The 23,935-nt window shown below is 30.4% G+C and overlaps 1 protein-coding gene across 5 annotated transcripts in view; it reads right to left on the bottom strand.

Moving 5' to 3' along the window:
* Positions 1-565: 565 nt before the first annotated feature.
* Positions 566-23,935, bottom strand: part of LOC143055397 (sodium- and chloride-dependent taurine transporter-like) — a 47,329-nt gene continuing 23,959 nt past the window's right edge. For all 5 annotated transcript variants that reach the window (XM_076228529.1, XM_076228531.1, XM_076228530.1 and 2 more), the window contains 13 exons: positions 22,831-23,011; positions 21,090-21,221; positions 19,785-20,073; positions 19,110-19,242; positions 17,843-17,977; positions 12,367-12,470; positions 11,294-11,418; positions 10,037-10,149; positions 8,494-8,631; positions 7,240-7,339; positions 4,465-4,565; positions 2,249-2,425; positions 566-1,122 (listed from right to left, as the gene is read on the bottom strand). In XM_076228529.1, coding sequence (XP_076084644.1) covers positions 886-1,122; positions 2,249-2,425; positions 4,465-4,565; positions 7,240-7,339; positions 8,494-8,631; positions 10,037-10,149; positions 11,294-11,418; positions 12,367-12,470; positions 17,843-17,977; positions 19,110-19,242; positions 19,785-20,073; positions 21,090-21,221; positions 22,831-22,984 — 1,938 coding nt within the window. In that variant the 5' untranslated portion in view covers positions 22,985-23,011 and the 3' untranslated portion in view covers positions 566-885. The remainder of the gene's footprint in view (positions 1,123-2,248; positions 2,426-4,464; positions 4,566-7,239; positions 7,340-8,493; positions 8,632-10,036; positions 10,150-11,293; positions 11,419-12,366; positions 12,471-17,842; positions 17,978-19,109; positions 19,243-19,784; positions 20,074-21,089; positions 21,222-22,830; positions 23,012-23,935) is intronic.

Consider the following 23,935-nt stretch of genomic DNA (forward strand, 5'->3'; position numbering starts at 1 on the left):
CTTTCGTACTTTTAAAATCGTACTTCATTTGGCTTTTTAAACATTTTTTGATTCGAGTGTCACTGATGAGTCTTTTGAAGACGAAACGCGCGTGTGGCGTACATTTTAATTTTGGTCCTGGTATCTATGATGAGTTTTTTTAAGAGAGGGACGAAAGATACCATAGGGACAGTCAAACTAATAAATCTAAAACAAACTGACAACGCCATGGCTAAAAATAAAGAATAAAACCAAAAAACAGCACACATGACACAACATAGAAAACTAAAGAATAAACAACACGAACCCCCCAAAAAACTAGGGGTGATCTCAGGTGCTCCGGAAGGGTAAGCAGATCCTGCTCCACATATTTGTTATACCAGTATGTTTGACTGCATTAACTAAGTAAATACACATGGCCGTTTGGTGGTGCTGTATATGTTCTGACGACAAACGGTCGAGATTTGGACGATTTGACTGAATATTTATCTTACATTTAAGATTACTTTTGTTGTAAACACTTAACAGATAACTGATTGCACGTCGATAGCACTGAATATATATTACAAAAATCTGTAATGCAATATGCGTAAAGTAAAAACTAACATTTATTCTGAATATGATGTAGAATATATGCAGTAAAAATTAATAAAAATGGTTGTAGATACTACAATACAGATGAGTGCAGTCAAAAGTCAACTATCTAATATCAGTTAAAGCAGTCATCAAACTAGTCATTAGTTTTATTAAGATATTCATCAGGTCTGCTTTATACGTTAATTGTTTGCTCATGATATAACAGCACCCAGATAGTACATAAAACTGTACACGTTGTATAAATAATTGCTCAAATCGAAAAAAGGCACATATATGTAGAAGATAAAAAAATCGGTGCATAAACTCTTTCTAAACTTTTAAGCCATTGGTCCCATTAGTACCATTATGTGCATTGGTACCATTTTCCAGTAGAGCTAGTTTAGTTTCTAAGATGTCTTCTTCATAATGATTATCTAATGGATCTTCGCACGAGTTATCACAGCATTTCGATTTGGCATTACAATTCCCTATACTTTTTTCTCCTTTATCCTTTGGTCTTAGCTGATGGGCTTGTAATCCCTGGGGTTTTAGAAGTAAATGTAAAGTCTGAAATAAAAAAAAAATGATAGTTTGTTGTTAGTAATATCTATCATCGTTGTAAGTATAGAGTTTTAAAAAAGTACCATAAACGTTCGAGGTTTTGCTAGCCCCGAAACCATTTCAACCCTCCATTTTTTCTTAAAATATCCTGTATCAAGTAAAGAAAAATGGCAGTTGTTATCTTATAGTTCGTTTGTGTGTGTGTTGCATTGTCGTTTGTGTTTTCAATGTTTTGTTGACTTCAGTGTTTCTGTTGTTTCGTTGTTTTCCTCTTATAGTTGACGTATTTCCCTCGGTATTTAATTTGTAGCCCTGCCTTGATTTTTTTTCTCAATTGAATAATGATTTTAAAACAGCGGTATACTACTGTTGCCTTTATTTAGTATATAGTTTTAACTATAGAACACGGGTAAAATACACATACACAAACAGTCTAATGATATTTTTAGGATTTAGCTGAAGATTACTGCCTTATTGCTCTTTATGTATCATATGTATGTATGGGTATTATAGGACTACGTAATAGGCTCGTATTTTATTGAAAACCAATAGGATTATTTCTAAAATAGCTACTAGTAAATTAAATTTTTATATTAATTATGTTTAGTTTCTCATTGTACTAATCATCATGATCACCTTTTAAATGAATATACAATTTATTCATATCGTTTATGCACACAATGTATCTGTACATATTATTTTTGTGTTTAGATATAGGGAGATGTGGTATGAGTGCCAATGAGACAACTCTCTATCCAAGTAACAATTGATAAAAGTAAACCATTACACATGTAGGTCAAGGTACGGTCTTCAACATAGAGCTTTTGCATTATGACTTTTTTCTGTAAAATCTATTTACTCTTATGCAAATGAGCCTTCTCATTTACCTGGCAGAATTTAGAAGATAATAAGGTGGTGCCGTATTATCAAGTTTATTGCCAATTATATGCAGTCTATTTACTAGAACAAGCGAACGTATATATATCAAAAAGAATGACAAGTCATCGGAAAAAAAAATCTGTTAAATATTTTATTTTTCATTCTTAGAGGTACGATAAAAGGTGTATTCTAGATGTCAAAATAATATTTATATATACACGTTCATTCTACAAATAAAACTTGTACTTCTTACCTTAAAATTTAGTTTATATCGCCATATATTGAAAGGTATCATGAGTGGAATAAACATGACTGAAAACGAGGCCATACTCCATCCTATAACTATTGCCCAGCCTGGATACTCGTAAACACCAGACGGTCGTTTGTACTCCAAGTTTGAATAATTTATAATGCTCATTAGAAACATGCCCTAAAAATAGAGAAATAATAGAAACTGTTAAAATTTGTTTTAATGTTGGAGATTTATTTTGCTTGAGACAGCGACGTAACTAGTAAATTTCTGGAATACATTCTCATACTGCTATGGGTTCGTTCATATTCGTTTGATACCAATTTTCGTTGATTTTGTGGGTATAGGAAAACCACGAATTTTAAGGTTCAACGAATTACAAATGTTAAAAACGAAGGTATAACGACTTTGCCAAAACCACGAAATTAAATATCCACCAATATGCATTTTTTTGAAAAACACAAAAATTGATTACCACGACAATTAATGAATCCGTAGTACTTTGTATGCTGTATATAAATCATCATAGATACCAGGACTAAATTTAGTATATACACCAGACACTCGTTTCGTCTACAAAAGACTCATCAGTGACACTCGAATCCAAAAAAGTTAAAAAGGCCAAATAAAGAACGAAGTATAAAAGCATTGAGGACCAAAATTCCTAAATATTTTGCCAAATACAGCTAAGGTAATCTATGCATGAGGTAGAAAAACCTTAGTATTTCAAAAAATTCAAAAATTTGTAAGCAGTAAATTTATAAATATATAACACACTTTTATTACATAAATGGTGCATGGCTAGCCAACAAACTTTTCATTCGAAATCCAATATGTTATCATACACGTATAATGCAGTAAGAATAACATATAAATGACTTTCTAGGTGTATTATTTTTCAAATACATAATTTTTAAGGTATCATTTTCGATATGTGACCCTCCACTCCTTACCATAAATAAAAACATAACGTCATTTATATGTGTTGAAAATTACAGTCATTTTTGAAGTTATAGTACCAATACTGTAGTTATGTATTTTGGCGTAAATCACAGAATGGGTCTTTTTGCATATTGTGACTTTTTTTAGTTCTACCATACTCTTATTGACTTTAGCTCAATGTAATCAAGGTTTTCGTCATCAAATCATTAGAATCTATATTAACTTCATCTGCTTTTGTCACATATCAAGGACTTTCTGCCTGGTTGATAGACATGTTTTCAGACATATCCTCACCTTGGTAAATTTGTATTTGAATGTGTTACTGCTTATGTGTAAACAACCATATGCATGCTAACATTTAATTCATACTTATTAGTTTATTTGAACTTTACTTGTTTACAAACAAATCATTATTGTGTCAAACAATCATTACAAACAAAACATTGCCCTTTGGTCGGGTTCCTGTCTCTTTGACACATTTCCAATTTTCATTCTAAATTTCTTATTTAAATTTAATACACTATCCGATATTGTTCATGTCATTGATAATCAAACTGAATAGTAGTTAATCGATGTTCAAAAAAGCGTAAATCGATAAGAAGGAAACAACTCAAAGTAACAAAAAAATACATTTCAACTTCAATAGAAGCGAGTTCTAGTGCATCTCCTGTGTCGCATGCATCACCTACCAAACAAACTAATATTCACGATCGGGAATCGGATATATTCAGAAGGAATAACACGTAAAGAATATATGGACAAAAAGAGACGAAAATACCATAGGGTCATTGAAACACATAAATCGAAAATAAGCTGACAACGCCATGGCAAAAATAAAGAAAAAAAAGCCTATGTGACAAACAATATATAACAAAATACAACATTAAAAACTAAATACGCAGCAACACGAATTAAAACAAAAACTAGGAGTCATCGCATGTGATCTGGAAGGCTAAGCAGATCCCTAAACCACATAACAACAATGTCGCATAACAATGTCGCTGATAAGTTGAAACACTTTCAACAGTTTAACTAAAGAATCGAGAACGGTTGCTTGTAATAATACTTCTGTTCTCTATTATAACTGTGTGTCAACAATTTTACAAAAGTAAAGGTTTAAGCTTATAACTTATATTACCACGAATAAACGTGTTTATTTTTGTTAGGCTTTTTTAAAATAAACCAGAGAATCAATTTCGGTTTCAGTTAACGTCATTATCTTGCTTGAATAGCATAAATAGAAAAGTAAAATGAAAACAATAGTTCAAAATACTTACTAGACAAAACATCGGAGATAAAAATGTCCAGCAAAAACCCATGTATGGATTGATTCTGCGCCCAAGCATCATTTCAACATTGTCATAGAACCGTCTGACTCCTTCATACAACAAATATATCATTAATGAATTTACTAATCAAATTTGAAGTTATTTGTTAATTTGCTGTTGACAGTATGCATATATATATATAACATTGGATAAGATGTTTTGATAATTTCCTTACACCATGTTTGTTGTTGTCTTTAAACAAAACGTCAAATGATTGAGTGTACAGGCATTGTGCTGCAGGGATGGGGTTGATTACTTTAAAATGTAATCGATTAAATTGCAATTACTTTGCTAATAAAATGTAATCGATTACATTACAATTACACACTATTTCATATGTAATCGATTACATTAGATTACTTTTCTTTAAAGTAATCATGACTACTTTAAATTACTTATGATTACATTGTTTATTGCAATATCAAAGTTTTTTTATAACTTGTTGTCCTCACAAAAAAGCTTATTTTGGTGATTTTTTTAAAAGCCTTAATTTATTCATCTTATTCAAAAGAATTTTATAGACAGGTGCAGTATAACATGTGTAATTTGATAAAAAAAAAAGCTATAGACAAGTGTCCATTCTCTATGTAAAAGATATAGCTTTATTTTTTTTCTACAAATGTTAACCAACTGCCTAATTAACAAAAAACCTGAACAAATAAGGAAAAATTAACTAAGTATAGTATTATTGTCTGTTGGGACATAATTGACACACCCACTAATGTTTTTACAGGTGTTAATCACTACTTCCATTTTTTTCAACAAACAATAGGTGAGCTTGGGTATTTAAATGTTATTGTCTTAATAACAATATCAATAAAGTTAAAAGTGGTTGATTGTCATTATTTGTTTGAAAATTTTTAATACTTGATCTAATTAATAATCAATAGAATTATTGTCAGGTGAAAACATAAAACAGTTTTGTAACTTAGGAAAGTATATACATTTCTCTTTAAATTAAGAAACAGTTTATTGTAATAAAAGATATTTTGTAATTATGAAACTTCTGACGTCACCTATTGTTTAATATAACAATATCAATAAAGTTAAAAGTGGTTGATTGTCATTATTTGTTTGAAAATTTTTAATACTTGATCTAATTAATAATCAATAGAATTATTTTCAGGTGAAAACATAAAACAGTTTTGTAACTTAGGAAAGTATATACATTTCTCTTTAAATTAAGAAACAGTTTATTGTAATAATAGATATTTTGTAATTTTGAAACTTCTGACGTCACCTATTGTTTAATATATATGCATATTGTTTGTAATATTATGCCATATATGTACACTGTACATGTACTTGTTTATACTGATGTCGACCATAAAATTCAAATTGGAACTTAATGTTTTCTGCATTTTTATTTCAATGTAGTTATGTAAAAATATTGGGTAAACTCATATATAAATATGAAATTGGAGTTAATATCAGAAGTTTCCAATCAAGGAAGAAAAAAATGCTTTCAAGGCATATTCTTGTTTTATAAGAGTTCAATCTCACAACGAAATATGGAGGGGCAGTTTAATTTAGTAAACTGTTAACAAAATGAAACACTGGGTTATACAAATTTATATAGATTATACAATTTATCACATTAGACAAGGTCCCATCATTGTGAATACTAGTTTCATGATATTTTATTCAAGCTTTACATTTTCTTATTTTCATCTTGTCTATCAAAAACTATTTTCATATATATACAAGATTTGTAATCAGCAAGTAATCATATGAATGTAATCTTAAAGTAATCTAAAAGTAATCATGATTACACCTGTTTTTTTGCAATGTAATCGATTACATTACAATTACTTGTAATCAGAAATGGCATAATTACTGATTACATAGGATTACACTGCAAAATGTAATCGATTACAGCTGATTACCATTACTGATTACGATTACCCCATGCCTGTTGTGCTGTAATACTAAACTGTATGGTTTTTGCTGAATGTTATAATCCTGGTACCTTTGATAACTATTGAAGTCAATACGGTGATCTATTGGTGCTTATTTCTATGTCGTTTGGTCTCTTTTGGAGTTATAATATTGGCAATCATACAGCATCTTCTGATTCTTTTAAATACATTATTTTTTGGTTCCATAAAATTCAGGATCAAAACCATGCAGACGAAAATTGATTAAGGTGGTACCTAATACTACAGGTAGATAACTCTGTAAAGTCAGCTAAACGTTTTAATTACGCTGTGTTGTAAAAGAAATATTAAGCATCTCAATGATCAAAATTGGTGTTTGTCAAATCGCTATATAACCAGTGTAATTTTCTGACAAAACGGTTGGTTCAAAATTTTAGAAATTTTTATATTTTTGTTAAAGGGTCAAAGTATATACTTTGACAAAATTTTATGAAAATTAAACGAGCCAAATTAATTTTAGTGAAAGTGTTGGGTACCACCTTAATGGCTGTTTTTTTTTTAAGTTTTCTATGGCAAAAATAAGGACAACACTATAAATGGTACACACATAAATAATTAAATGTGAAAGACGTGTTTTTGTCTTTTTATTAGGGACACTGACAAAGTAATAGTATATTGTAAATTAAGCATGATTTGCACCAGAGTTTCATTTTATGTTTTATATTTTAATCAATTGTTAATGATACCAGAAAATCCTTGAATAATATTTTACTTTTCATAAATTATGTATTGTTAAAAAAAAGATTAGTGTTTTTGAACATAAATTTGGCTTTCTATCAATACATACCATAAACCCAGGCAACAGCAACACATTCGAAAAATCCAATTAACAGTATGATGATGCATGTAGAGTAGAAATTGAAAAGCTCAAACACGTAAATACCTCCCTGTAATTGATAATACACAAATAAATCAAAAGAACCTTCCAAATAAAACTTCGTCATCCCATGACTATAAAAGTCGTTAGTGAAACATGTTGTTAACGCTTCAGAAGCATATGCGATCACCCTAAGTGTTTGGTAGAGGTTTGTGATGCTCAGTCGTTATTTTGTTATGTAGTGTTTTGTTTACTTTGTTTTTTGGTCGTATATCGTGATAGCCATTTAATGAGCCATGTTTACAGGTTTTTAAGACAGTATTATGTAAGATATAACATAAAAAGATTTGAATCCCTTACATTGCAGGAGTTATTATAGATATGTTAAATTTTGACTATTACACGTTGACAAAGCTACAACTTAATGTACTTTCAATAATATATTTGTAAATATATCTTAAAATAGCAATAATATAAAATATCTAACCTTCAACTTTTATTGAAAGTTTGTTTATAGTTTCCGTACAAATAATCATGTAATGTTAAACAAACCAACTCTACTTTAGGAGAATTGGGTACTACGAGAGAGTGCAAAACAACGTACGATAGACCAATGGTGATATCGTCAGCTCAAAACAAGCATTCGTGTCAGGTCATTTGATGTTAAAGATAGCCGTGTTGACATTTCCCAGCCTTTTAGATGTTTGATGTTCTTTTGGGATTCAATAGAAACTGGTTTAGTTTGCTTAATTGTTCTTATCAATCTAATTCTATTAAAATGTATCCTGTAGCCGGACCCTATCGTTTTTTGCTAATTTCAAACGATATTGCAATGTTTAATCACGGCTTCATCTGTTATGGAAAAAAAACACTTAGGTTTCTTGGACAGACACTAAGATGAGCCATCATGTGAAAGGTATCTATATGAGTAGGTTTCTGTTTTGTATCTTGAATGAATATTTTATTTTATCTTCCACATTTTGATGCTTTAAATAAATGCTGACATATTGAATTATTTACTATGTGCATAGTATAGTATTTGTATAGATTGTTTTTTGCTAATAACTATTCAATAGTTTAACTACCCAGATATAATTTCGCAGCAAAGGAAAAAATATTATAGCGAAACATTTTCCTTCGGATAAAAAAATAATAACAATTACTGTGACCTTTTTTTTTTAAACGGACCAAATTTCACCTGGATACTATTTTCTTTCCACTTACATGTGTCACCATACATAGTCCAAGTAAGAAATTCAGAAAGCAAATAAACGCTGTAAAAGCCTCCTTTCTATATTTCCGTCTTAAAACACTGGGCCATTGATCAACTATTGCTGTAACAACTGCCTCGACACCAACGAACTAAAAATAACACATAGGTATTATTATACAGGATTTTTTATTGTTCTAGGATTAATACACTAATACATATGCTTAACATTGGACCAATAAGTAGTAGGGGAATATACATTATACACACACACATGCAGGATGACGTGTCCATCGATTGGTTAATGCCTTATGTATTTCTGACACAGACAGACAAATTGAATTATAAATGAACACTCTCCAGACCAAGAACATTGAGAATATATATTAGTTAAGAAATGTTACTATAAAATGAACTGACAAGGGTTAACAGCCAGTTCAACTTAATTGTTATACAGCTCTCATTCTTGTCGAATATAAACATTCAAAACTTGTATTCAATCAACACAGACGTACTCAGGATCGAAAATCAGTTGTTTTGATTTTACAACGGAAATACAAATCATTGCATGAAAAGAAAATAATTACACATACTCATATTTTCATTTCGTAAAATACCAACAGAAATGTCCATTTTGATTTGAGAGGTTGTTCAACATGTTTAGTAAACACTAATTTTCAGTGTTTATTTTATTAAGAATTATTATCATACCATAGATACGTGGAGAAAACGAGGATACACATTAACTCTTAAAAAATAAATACACAGTCTAACCAATAAAATTGCATATCTGCCTTCAAATTTGCAAAATTGGGAAAATAACTAGACTTGTGTACTGCAGTAGTATTATCGTAGATGGCGGTATATCATGCATCTACCTTAATAACAATAGCTCGTGGTATAAAGTATTTGCTTGGTACATTCGTTATCATCATAATTTGTCTATAAGTTTCGAACAACATTAAACTAAATCCGACTAAGTATTTTTGAGTGTAAATTGACATTGCGATAAGACGTGTCACGGTACTTGTCTATCCCTAATTCATGTATTTGATTTTGATGTTATATTTGTTATTCTCGTGGGATTTTGTCTGATGCTTGGTCCGTTTCTGTGTGTGTTACATTGTAGTGTTGTGTCGTTGTTCTCCTCTTATATTTATGCGTTTCCCTCAGTTTTAGTTTGTTACCCCGATTTTGTTTTTTGTTCATGGATTTATGAGTTTGAACAGCGGTATACTACTGTTGCCTTTAAGTATGTAATTTACCAATCATTATTACTAGATTCCATGATCGTACATGAGAGTAAGAATACAGTATTATATTAAATATTTCAGAAGTAGGTGCATACCTAATAGTAACATTTTCTTTTCATTTTCAAACTTTTCGAAATTGTATTGTGATGACTACATGGTTTATATTAATATGTTTGTATGTATTAATGAAATGGAAAACTTGGAGAAGACGATCAAATAGGTTATTATCATATTCAAAATGGAAATTATGAAATAAGCACGACACTTCTCAAAGCAGTGTTGTAATCTATATTGATTTGTATACCTGGCTATCAAATCCAAGTAGAATCACCATAAAGAAAAACAGAACCGACCAAAATGGAGCACCTGGCATCATCGATACGGCTTTAGGGTAAGCTATAAAAGCTAGTCCAGGTCCTGTATAATGTATGTTATAACGGTTAGAACAAAAATCAGTATCATCATAAAATATCCCTTAGTCCCCCCTAAAAAAAATGAAATGAAAGTAAAATTAATCGCTGCATTTAAAATAATCTAAAACGTACTTGATAAATTCTTAAATGAAAGTAAAATGAATAGCTGTATTTAAAATAGTTTTAAAATTATTTGATTAAATCATTTACCACTGTTTTTGAAAGTTCATTATCATGTGTATTATTTTTCTTTAATTATAAATAGAAAATGTATTCTGAAGATTTGAAAAGTAAAAAATTAAAGCATTTCCCCTTTCAAAATGTAATAAAAAAGTGACAAATATAATAGTCAAAGCAGCCGTACAAAGCCTTTCAATATATGTAGGGCAATTTAAGATGTTAAAAAACTACTGTGTATGTGTGAATACCCAGTTCCAATGATAGATTTATAAAAAAGAAGTCAAATTGTTGCATTTAACTTTTAAGTTCATGCTTTTATAAGATATGTGTTCAATCATGTAATTATGCTCCTGTAATAACACGATTTCAATTTCAATGTTAACCAATCATGAACTTATTATTTGTAAAGATGATAATATGTGGTGTTACTGTGCATGAATTTATAGAATAGTTCTGGACATGATGAAGGACGTTTCATTTACTGAAACAAAATGAAAAATGTAGTTAAAACTGTCACACATATTTTAGTCAGTAAAAAGGCTATGTGTAACAGTTATTTTGGCTTCAGCTTAACTTTTCCGGTGTTTACCAGTTTCCATGACCAGCAAAAAACATAAAACCTTTAGATGGTTACTCTAATGACTCCAATCAATTGTTCGGTTCATTCATATCCACACGGATAAGAATTCTTATTTGTATGTTTAGGGGCTCATTATAACTTCGAGTAGGCTTTAATGATTAAGATAAGTTCAAGGATGAGAACAGGGAATATGTGATAGGATTTAGGGAATCCGTTAAAATACTCTCGGTACATTGGCCAATATCTATCGTATACTGTTTAAGTGTATAAGGTGACCTTGTCATATACATGTTTAGTATCCGAACAGTAAAAAAGGTTGTATTCGTCAATTTGGTGTCCTTTTTAGAGTTTTGATTGTTCTTGTTGTGTTTTTGCTGATTTTTCTAACCTGACTCCGCCACTTTGTCTATGGAAGTATCTTGTACGAAGGCCATGTGACCCAAAATTGTAAAGATGATTAATCCAGCTAATAAACTGGTCCCAGTATTTGTACATGCGAAAATGATGCAGTCTCTGTGAATAAAAGAAACATTTCGAAACTGCCCTTAAACGAACACATTGTCCGACCTATTGGTTTTTTTTTCGCTGCCCTGTGCATATTTTCCCTGACCGTGTGAGGTCATGTTCGTGTACTTAAATTCATTTAAAAGATTTACATTGACTTTTACCAGTTTAATTTTGCGATATGCTGAAACATTACAATAGAAAGATTATAGCTAAATACATTTACAACATATAACGTCTGCTTTTCAATACAAATATCAAAATGTGTTCATTAATGCAAATATCTAAAAAGTTACCAGATATTATTATCTAAAGAATCTTCATAAGTTCATATAAAAATTTCAATACGCTGAATGTAATATGATTTTGTTTTTTCCATGATTACTAATTTTTCTAAAATATACTAGCGACCCTCACTCATTGTAGTCATCTTATTTGTTCATGTTATCAAGTTCATTTACCTTTGAAACTTGGTCACCTCCATTTAAATACTTTTTATGCTAATTATGATACATTTCCTGGTTGTCATATCAATCATACAGTACATGTGTTTAATGTTTTATGGTTGGCGCCCATATATCAACAGTCGTGAAAAGTATTTATCTTGACATGTTCTCATCAATTTAAATATATATATACGAAAAATTTAAATATAGTGCATTTTTTTCGGAGTAGTATTGCATAAAGTTTCCGTGTTTTAAATTGAAACGCATTGTAAATAACGTTTTCTACCTTACATAATAAATTTTCGCTTCATGCTTATACAATATAAACGGTACCGTTTTTAAAATGCTGAACACAATCGTTTAAGTAAGGGTTACACCTCCATAAAGAGGTGTTTCCTCTTAGAGGAGGTTTATACACAGAAAACGTTTACCTGTGTACTATTGGTTTAATGGGACATTCCAAGCCTATGTGAAAGTGTTTTCAGTTTTGGTTTTTAGCTTAATAACATACTTGTAGGAGTTATGTTTGAACTTGTTGAAACTTCCAAGAACTGTGAGAGAACCAACTCCAATAGAATAGGTGAAAAATATCTGAGAACCAGCGTCAACCCACACCTGAAAATTATAAACAGAGGATTAAAATTACGATTCTAATATGACGTCCTTATTACGCTTTGAAAACAAAGCCGTGTTCTAATGAGCACATGCGCACACATTTACTATTTATATTAATATTATATTTCTATATTATTTCAATCGTTATTCTATAAAATATATACATTCAAGTATCTTACATAAACTTTTATAATGTATGTTATATCGAACAACATATATTTACCCTGCTCGTATTTTTTAAACTTATCAAATATGAAATGTAATGTACAGACTCCCCGGGGAGGAAACGGGAACAGCTAAATATTTTAACGGTATTTTCGTACGCTTCGACCTATAAAAATAATGTATTTGTCCTATTAGAATCGGAATAATTCCTTCATGTTATGTTCTATGCTCATTTTAACACGGGTAGGCATTACATTTGACTACATTTTACACCTCGCTAACGCTCAGTGTAAAATATCGACAAATATGCATACCCATGTTAAAATGGGCATAGAGCATGACATGAAGGAATTATTTCTTAAATTATCAACATAATTGTATTTGCATCAACAATTATTATAAATTTATATCTTGTGTACCGGATACAGCAGATGTTAAATATTAAAGACTTTTTCAATATTTTAAGTCAGACAAGTTTCAAAGTAATTGAAAACTTTTTATCTGTTAAGATAAATGATCACAAATTGTTCAACGGTTACATCAAAGTCATGTGTATACGTACTTGGTAATTTGTATAGATACATGTCACAAATAAATGTTTGAAATTTATAAATATCATCCCCTATTCTGTTATAAAATCAATTTTATAAACCTTAAGATCTTGAATATAGTTATTAAATGTACCAGGATTATAATTTAATACGCTAGACGCAAGTTTCGTGGCTACCAAAAATGCTACCATGCATTATGACGTCACATATAAATAACACCACTTCCCACAAAGCTTTGAAAAAGGAAGGATAAAAATCATTTAAGAAATAAATTCCACCACTATAACTCATGTATTTCGACATTTCTACACTCTAAACAGTTAATTTATATTTTTTAAGAGCTCGGCAAGCCCGCGTTTTAAATATTAAAATCTAACTGTCTCGAATGGAGAAATATCTTAGCACACTTGTTGCAGTTGTGAAATCTATATGTCTGACCTTAATGCACCTATATATCTACAGACGTACTTAGTATTTAGAAAATTGAAATGAAAAATAGATAATTTATGTTTTGTCAAAAAAAATGTTCTAAATTCACTACAACCTGTTCATTCATATCAAAGTCTTAGACAAGGGCAATGCGTTTCATGACCTTCAAATTGTTTTATTACAACACAATGAATGTGCTTGCTAAAGTTATATGGCATGCATATAATTTAAACAACAGAGTTTAGTAAGTACCATAAAATAAATGTAATTTATAAATAAACACTCTTACATTAATAAAAAAATATCGTACTGGTACGGTGTTACTCAATTGTATACTGATCGGCAATATAGATAACAATAATGGAAGATGGACGATGATTAACTTGAACTCAACATTTTCTAATTTGTCCCTTATGAGACAATAAAAAAGATAACTTGGGGAAATCGATAAATACAATTGGCAAAATAATATACTGTTCAAAAAATAAAACGAAGCATGCATATCATTTACACCACGACTTTAAGCAATTGAATCTTTCGTCAAACGTCCTTCTTCCTTTTAAAACATTTTAACATTAATATATAAGCCACTTAACCACATAGGTACGTCATACTCGATTTATACTGATATAAATAGTGGAGGGAAGACAGAATGAGTCTTATTGCTGGTAAACATTTTTTGGCCAATGTTTTGTGTTTTACATATGAGTATAGCCTGACAAAAGGATATATATTTTTTTATTTAGAACCATAATGGACAGAGCGATAAATAAGCTTTGTTCAAGAGTAAAACCGACGAAGAGACAACCACCACTAAAATGACCGACTTACACCAGGCCTCACGGTCATAAAACTTTTGAGCATGATTTTTGTACTCAGACTCGAAAATCAACCAATCAAATTGCTGGATTTCATGTTTCGAGCACGTTTTTTGTGCTCTGAGCAAAGTTTTATGCCTTCAAGACCAGATCTGAACTCAGGTGAGTTTCTCTAGCACAAAAAAAATAGTAATGATTTGATATGGACGAAACTTTAATTTAGCCATACTCGATAAAAAGATAAACCGCTCATTGACCAAAAGAAAATTTTGTACAGACAAGAAATACACTTAAATAAGGGTTGAATTATACTAATCTCAAAGGGTACAAAGAATACGACATTTCGTTAAACCAGTTTTTGTTATTCACGCTATAAGATGATGCATGTTATTCGGACAATTCCGTTGAAAAAATGAGTGGATTTAGTATTATAGAAAAAACAATATGATGAAAGCAGACAACACAGTTTGAATGAATTATCAAATTGGTAATATCTTTAATCAGGAAAAATAGAAAATAAAACCATCAAAGTCCTAAGTAAAACATTTTTATAGACGAATTTAAAGACACTATGTTATCCATATAGACTAGAAAGATTGATGCATATCTTGTGTAGAATTACAACCTTGATCGATACCTCTAATGATCATAACCGAACAATTTTGATAGACAGATGCTATATAGTTATGTTCTATAAATAGCATTTTCATTAAACGAATAACATACAGTTTTACAAATTTCCTAATACTTTTTGATTGCATTCCTCTATTTGTCTTATCTATAAAACAATATCATCATAAATATATTGTATATTGTTTTTGTTTTTAGAAAGAAAAAAAGAAAAACGTTCTAAATATTGACACCCTGCTGTTTACTAATATTAAAGTTTAAGACAAGGGCAATGTAACCTTGTGACCTTCATAATTTTTTATTACAACAAAATTAATGTTCTTGCCACATTTGTATGGCATGTATATCATTTAAATAACAACGTTAAGTTAGTGAATCAATCATCAAGAGTACGTTATCCACTTTTGGACGTTCTAACAATATTAGTCATTAATGTACGTTGTTACTCAATTGTATACTGAAGGACAATATTAAAAGAATTAGGCGAATGAAAAGGATTGTGTGTTGTTGAAAGAAATTTGTTGTAAAAACGTTTGTTGTGTCATTTTTAAAAAAGACGAAAAATACCAAAGGGATATCGAAACCGATAGTCGAAAACCAACTAACAATGCCATGGCAAAAAAAAAACACAAAACATAAAAACAAAAGTACACAAAGCTCAACGTATACACACCACCGACTAGGCATTATGAGCCATATAAAACACAGGTTCGGGATTTACTGTCCTCCGGTAGGACAATTATGAGTTACGGTTCAGGTTTGATAAGCAAATAATAATAATAATACAAAAGGGAAACAAAAATCATATTTTACAGATCGAGAAATAAGCAACCGTGTGCATAAGAAAATACAACGAACAGACAAATAAAAAGCCACAAACCATCTCCCACAAAAGTATAGATTTGCGATCTCATGTTACATTATAAAAGAGATAAAAGTGTCTAAGTATCTAGTGAAACCAGTTTCGTTCCTCATGCTATGATGCAACACACCAAATTCATATAACTCAGTGTTGTCTCTAAATCTATATACGAAGCATGAACTCTCAAGGTTCATGTACTTTAAATAGACATTTTAACTATTTTTTATTCGAACCAAATAGAATATGATGTATATGTCTTTTGTAAGAAACTTTGGACACTTGCATTTTGCATATAGTGAACATTTATTAGTGAACAACCCGATGGGTGCCACATGTGGAGCAGGATCTGCTTACCCTTCCGGAGCACCTGAGGTCATCTGAGATCACCCCTATTTTTTGGTTGGGTCCTTATTGCTTATTCTTTATATTTTCTATGTTGTGTCATGTGAACTATTGTTTGTCTGTTTGTCTTTTTCATTTTTAGCAATGGCGTAGTCAGTTTATTTTCGATGTCTGAAATTGACTGTCTCTCTTGTATCTTTCGTCCCTCTTTTATAGATATCATGTTTGCGAAAGATGATTTAATGAATGATTAAGATTAAGTATCGTATGTATGTATAACGCTGTACTCTTTTTGATAAAGTCTGTGTCAAATCTTATCCAGTTATAAAGATACATTATCACAATAAGGGTAAGGTTTTAACAACAATTTGCCCAGTGTAAATGCGTAATAATTTTGTTTGCAGTATTATCAGATTGTTTTAATTTTCAAATTAAACAAATAAATTTGACGTCAATTATTGTTCTTATGTTGCATAAGTGCCTTATGTTTCCTTACATAACACATGTAAACTGCAACACTACGTCAAATTATATCCTGTTAAAAACATACATTACCACAAAAAAAAAATCGAAGGTTATCATAACAAACAAATTATCAACGTAATAATTCATTGCAATTTCATGTTCCATTTTTTGTTATTTTGTTTTTTTTTCAAATATTTTTATCTTCATATCATACCGTTTTACTTTTACTTATTGTCAATCTGTTTTATAAAAGCCTGGTTTTACCTGTTTATTCAGTGAATTATATTGTATAAGCAGGCTGTATAAAAATAACAAGGGACAACAAGACAAATACCTCCTTTTATGTATATGTGAAAGTTTGTCTTGACAATAACATTAATTTATAATGTGAACTTGAGTTGTCTGCCGCACATTTCAAAGCTTGAATTATTTGCATTATTTGCCGGTACTTTCCGCCAAATTCATACAAAATTATTAATACACTTTTGTATTCAATCTATATCATTCCTGTGGCATGTCTCCGTTTTTCAATTAAAAGACAAATAACTCGGTGCCATCAAGTTAAAGGAGTTATGACAGATGATCATTTAAGACTTATTGTGTGTATTCGTTTAAAATTTACCGTAAGACAATAAGACATTATCAATGTTTCCCACAGTTTATTTTTAAACTAAAACTCCAAAATGCAATTTGTTTTAGCAATAATGTTAAGGGTATTCGTCATGTTCGTACTTTTTTATTGTATATATATCATTTATCCTTATGCTATAGAAAATAAAGGCAACAGTAGTATACCGCTGTTTGAAATTCATAAATCGATTGTGAAAAAAAAATCTGGTTTACAAACTTAAACTGAGGGAAACACATCAAATATAAGAAGATAACTACGACACAACAGAAACACAGCACTAAAATGTAACACACTCAGAAGCGAACTATAGAATAACAATCGCCATTTTACCGACTTGGTACAGGACATTGTAAGAACAAAATTATAGGTTGAACCTGGTTTTTTGGCTAGCCAAACCTCCCGCTAATATGGCAATGTTCAATATAACATTACAATGACAACATTACAGGACAGGACTACAAAACAAAACATCGACTTACCTGCATGTCGGAAAGTTTACTTAGATTAGGCTTTAAGTAATATATGACACCATCAATTGCTCCTGGTAACATGGAGTTTCTTATCAATAAGATGAACATGAAGAGATAAGGCGTTGTAGCTGTGAAGTACATAACCTGCAATGGTATAGATAAATTATGAGCACCTGATACATGAAATTACATCCGAGTTTGGTTGTGTTTTTGTTCAGTATTTATTTGTGTTTTGTATACTGTTGTTTCCCGTCTTATTCTATTTTTTGCCTGGCGTTTGTTTTCGTCTTTTGATTTTGAATGCCATTTTGGTATCTTTTGCCACTCTTTTATGCATGTTATGCGTGCCATATGTTCTTTCTCAACTCCAATTATAACGGTTAGTTTTCTAATCGATTGAAGTTGATGACGCACACATCGTTATAATATAAGGTAAATAAAACGTAAGGTGACAATATGAAAAAAAACAAAGTAGAATTTGGAATTTGTTATACATGTAATATAAATATATGCACGAAAGTTTGTAAGCAATATTCCTTTTGATGTTTTGCTGTTTTATGCTTACTTTTCAAGAATACAGTCAAAACTTCACCAAGATATAATAATACAATTTTGAAGCCTATTTAACATGTTTAATGTACAGAATTTGAAATCAGTTACTGTAAAGGAGTTGTGTATACATTGTTTGCAAATTTTGCAAGTTATTTAAAAGTTAAATGCAAAGTTAGGAGTCAAAAAACTTTCAAGCTGATTGACCTTTTAGAAAACTGCAACACATATCATACTTGGTTTGTTTATGACTGGTTTTAAAGCAAAAATGTTTCACCGTTTAGAATTTTAAGTCTTTGCTCTAGAAGCGATTTACTGTTATAATATTTTTTTTTTTTTTTTGGCTAAACATTTGTTGTCTTCGATTTATGTCTCATACGACTTAAACCCGAGTTCTGGCTGCCTTATATCTAATGCAGATTCACCTTATTTTTGTCTACAGTAGAGTACGAAAATAAAGATGATAGTATAGTATGATCATCAAGATGAGGAACAGTTTGAACATCAAGATTGAAGAACAGTATGCGAAACAAGATGATATCTATATAATTAAGATCAACATGATAGTATACTATGAAGATCAAGATGTTAGTATACTATGGAGATCAAGATGAAAGTATACTATGAAGATCAAAATGAAAGTATACTATGAAGATCAAGATGATAGTCCAATCTAGAGATCAAGATGACACATCACTATGACGATCAAGATTATAGATCTACATACCTTTCCGGAAGACTTTATACCTTTACATATACATAGATATACGGCGATCCAGGCAAATAACAAGCATAAACAAATATCCCATTTTATAGCTCCTGGCTGATCAATACCATCTGAAATTCCTAGGACTTTATTTCTGAAAAAGTTATTATATTGTTTATCAACAAGAACGCATTGCGATGATCTTTCGATTCATTGAACTATAAAAGCAGATATCAATTATTTCGTTTGAGTCTTTGAGAAAGATATATTATTTGTCAAGATATGTAAAGTATGAAATGCAGTGTATATTTTTTTTCTTAGAATGACGCGTTTGACTCAGTCTATATTTCTTTTTTTCATTCGTATGTATCACTGCTTTGGGCTCTTGAACATCATGAAAAATCCGATTCTATCAAATAAAAAAAAATGAGAATGGAAATTGGGAATGTGCCAAAGAGACAACAACCCGACAATAGAGCAGACAACAGCCGAAGGTAACCAATATGTCTTCAATGTAGGGAGAAACTTCTGCAACCGGGGGCGTCCTTCAGCTGGCCCCTAAACAAATATGTATACTAGTTCAGTGATAATAGACTCCATACTAAACCCCGAACTATACACGAGTAACTGAAATTAAAAATCATACAATACTACTTATTATTTTTCGGTTAATATAGCAGAAATATAAACACTCACTCCCAGAATTCTGTAACCGGATCCAATACCAGCTGGTTTGATGTATTTTTCAAAGCAGAAAGAAAGGGGATAGTGATGTTTGCCATTTCATCATTATGCAGACTTGAATTTGTAAAGTTTCCATCTTCTTTTGTATAATCTTTGCAGTTTTTGTTCCATTCGTGACCACAGCTGGCCCATGGTAATTCACTTGTAAAGGAACTAAACCAATAGTAAAATGCCCATGCCATGATAACGTTGAAAAACGTATTGGAGAAAAACATGATGATGGTTGACGCTATTCCTATCCCTAACAGAAAAGAAACAAATAGATGTTTAAGACGCTATTTAAAGGCAATGCATCTCACTTAATCGACTTAATTTAATTCGGGCATCAATACAAAAGGTTTTTTTTTACAAGTATTTCATATTTTTAATAGACTATTTCATATTTTTAATAGACTATTTCATATTTTTGATAGACTATTTCATATTTTAAATAGGCAAGTATTTCGTATCTTGAATAGGCAAGTATTTCGTATCTTGAATAGACAAATATGTAATATCTTGAATATATCAAAATCCAATATCTTGGATAGATAAGTGTTCAATATCAATGGTTACAAATAAATGAAATATATACCTGATCGGATACTTAAAAACAAATACAATATTTCACCATAATCAAAAAGAAAAGGTATACATAACTAACAAAATTTACAGGGGGAAGTGTAAAAACAACTGCATAAATACTGTTGTGAACTTACTTATTTATAAAACAAACGGGTCCGAGCGGGTAAAATCTTACACGGGTGTTCACAACAAGTAATTGTCTCATTAAACAATTATCACAACTTTATACGGCAGTTACGTTTTTATGCAAACAACATGTAAAAATACAATACTTTATTATAATACACAATAAATATACAACACAGTTTATTCACAAAGGAATACGCGAATAAATAATAACAAATGAACAGTGTTTGAATTGCCGATTGCGCTATATTTAACAGGGGAAACTACGATCTCTAAATAGGTCCAAGTATATATTTAGAACCTGATGCGGAGATCAGTAAAACACTATAGTGTGTAAAATGAATGCTGTTTACCTTTTATAAAATCTGAGACAAGTTAACTATCAATCTTCTTGTGCATGAAACAGCTTCCCTCTTCAAAACTATATAAAACAATTGCTGGGCGGAAGTTGACGTCGACAATGGGAAAGTGAAAGAACGGGAATGAATATAACGTAACGTCGTGTAAATTGTACTTTTACAACTAAAGGTCAATTAACACTGTGTTTGAATATATTCTCAAAATTACCTTGAAATATTGGACATATTTTCCATGCATTTAGGCCAGCAACGCCCATGAACTGCCCAACGCATACTTCTAAATAAAACAATGGTATCCCTCCAACAATGCAACATATAAAGTACGGAATCATAAAAGCTCCTGTAAGTAAAAAAATTGTATAAGAAATATTTGATACGAAACAACAGTAACATGTGAACTTACAGTTGCAGGCAACAGAAATATCATAAAAGTTTGTTTAATAAGATGAGATTATCCAAGATTCAAGGATGTCGAGTGTTAATTATATGCACACGTGAACAATTGCAATTCAAATGATATACATTTACAGCTATATTAGATATATGATGTAACGAATTTCATTAAAAGTAAAGCAATTCTTAAAAAAATATAAAAATTACCTTTGAAATAAAACTTGTATATGAGATACAGGTTAGGCGCTCAAACAAGGACGGTTCAACATTGAAACATGTGCACAACACTTACCTTAGGTTTTCATTTTTTTTAAAATTCTATTATCAATGGATTCACGCTATGTTTCAAATATATCTTTACATGAGTGTAAACGACATAATATATTGAAAATCCGGTTTTCTTCATTATCTGATGTAACCAAATACGGAAAATCAGTATTTTACATAAGGAAGGATGAATTCAATATCGTTAAATGAAAAACAAATATGTTATAATCAGATTCATCTAGAACGAAATGAACACTTTTATAAATCTTGTACGTCTAAGGTGCGTAATGATTATAAATTCATCGATCAAGCTCAAATCTTAACATTAATAAGCCAGTTCATAAGTACTAAAAACGCTGTAACTTTAAAGAATGTACTACACAAATGACACCAGCAATGTATACAAATTCATCAACGGTCAAATTTCCCTGAGGCAGTTTATGAATGACAAATAGATATAGGTTACAAATGATGTCAGTTGCGAAGTACTGACCACTGAGCTGATATAACCCGGTGAGAATAACAACCCTATAGCAGTAGTATCATATGTGAATGCATTAACTACTTATATAATTAGGGAGGTAAACACATGTATTGGATTTGCCATTATAACCACAGGATATTGTTATACTGTTCGGTTGATTAAGTGGAAGAATATATTCTGAGTCAGATTTTATATCATTATCCTGAAAATTAATATAGATACAAAAAATTAAATCACAAAAATACTGAAATCCGAGAAAATTCAAAAAAAGAAAGTCCCTTATCAAATGGCAAAACCAAAAGTTCCAACACATCAAACAAATGAATACCAACAGTCATACTCTTTTCTCAGTACATGCATTTTCTTATACAGTGATCATTTTTACAATATTAAGTAATGCTAAACATTAAACATTTTAAAACATAGTATTCAAAGTTGCAAAACAGCTTTTTTTCCAAATTGCATTTACAAGTGTGAATTTATCAAACAAATCAAGAAATATGTGAAAACATTTATGCTGTTACTACGATGCCATTTGATTTTGGATATTTTTTTCATAGTTTCATAGCAAAATTATAGTGTTCATTACATTTTTTTTTACAACTCAAAAGTATGTAATGAAATAAGAATAATTACAGTTACATGTTAAATTATCAAATATCTACATCCAGACATGGTTCAAAACTGTTAACTTCATTGGTAATTTTAATTTTTTAATTAAAAGGCAACACTACTTTTAAATAAGCATCACTGTTTAATTCATAATTTGTTAAAACAAGTACCTGTTGAACAGTACTGTACTCACCCCCGCCGTTCTTGTAACACAAATAAGGAAAGCGCCAAACATTACCAAGTCCCACAGAAAATCCTATACATGCTAACAAAAAGTCAAAACGTTTACTCCACGTCTCTCGTTTTTTGATTCCTCCTTTTTCTTTAACATGACCACCTTCTCCCATCTTGACTCTATTGCAGATAAGTTGAATCTAAATGAAATGATAATGTGTACAATAAGACAAATTGTTGACAACTCTCATTTATAATAGAGGTTCATTCATCGTACACAACAGTAACACCTGTATTAACCGAATTTGTTATTGGCTACTGTAAAACCTGTGTACATATAGCACACTATTGATATTATAATTTTCCATTGGCTACTGTGAAATTTTGTGTACATATATTATTTGTATATAACACTATTAACATTATAGTGTTCCATCACCTGGATTAAAAATGTTAATTTTATTTAATTTTTATTATTAAAGATAATGTAAGTTGTTCAAATATATATTGAAATAACATGAACATGAAGTTACAACTACTTTGTGTAATCTGCAAAAGAAATCTGTAAGTTAGAAAAATCTATTAAAACTAATGTTTGACATATTTGTCGGGGCTCTTTATTGCTTCTAATACTTTTATATTTGGTAATTGTTCAGTTGTACAGTCACCTTTAGTCTGTTTAACATATATCTGATAATTGTATGGTTTTCAATGATACCACATCTTCCTACTTCTATTTTATTCTGTACAATTCGTACACATTCCATTTATTGAATTGTAATTAATGTTAAAGGTCTTTAATTATACAGCTAAACCATAGAAGATGTGGAATTATATATAGACAATCAATTACAGCGCAAACATCACATAATATTAGCGGATCGATCAATACTTTTGTTTCAAAATAAGTAACAACACAGTCATGCAGTTTCTCTCGTCCAAATATATACAGTTAACACACATTTACGTCGATATTCTTCTGGATCATTTCGGTTGTAGTGAGACTAGCGCACACCGTAGATAAGCAAACATATCTTAATGAGAATTCAAATCCTTTCTACTTGATGGCTTTATAAATATTTTGATTTGAGTGTCTGGGGTACTAAATTATAATCCTGGTACCT

This window comes from Mytilus galloprovincialis, chromosome 12, assembly GCF_965363235.1.
Source record: "Mytilus galloprovincialis chromosome 12, xbMytGall1.hap1.1, whole genome shotgun sequence".
In the NCBI taxonomy this organism is placed as follows: domain Eukaryota; kingdom Metazoa; phylum Mollusca; class Bivalvia; order Mytilida; family Mytilidae; genus Mytilus; species Mytilus galloprovincialis.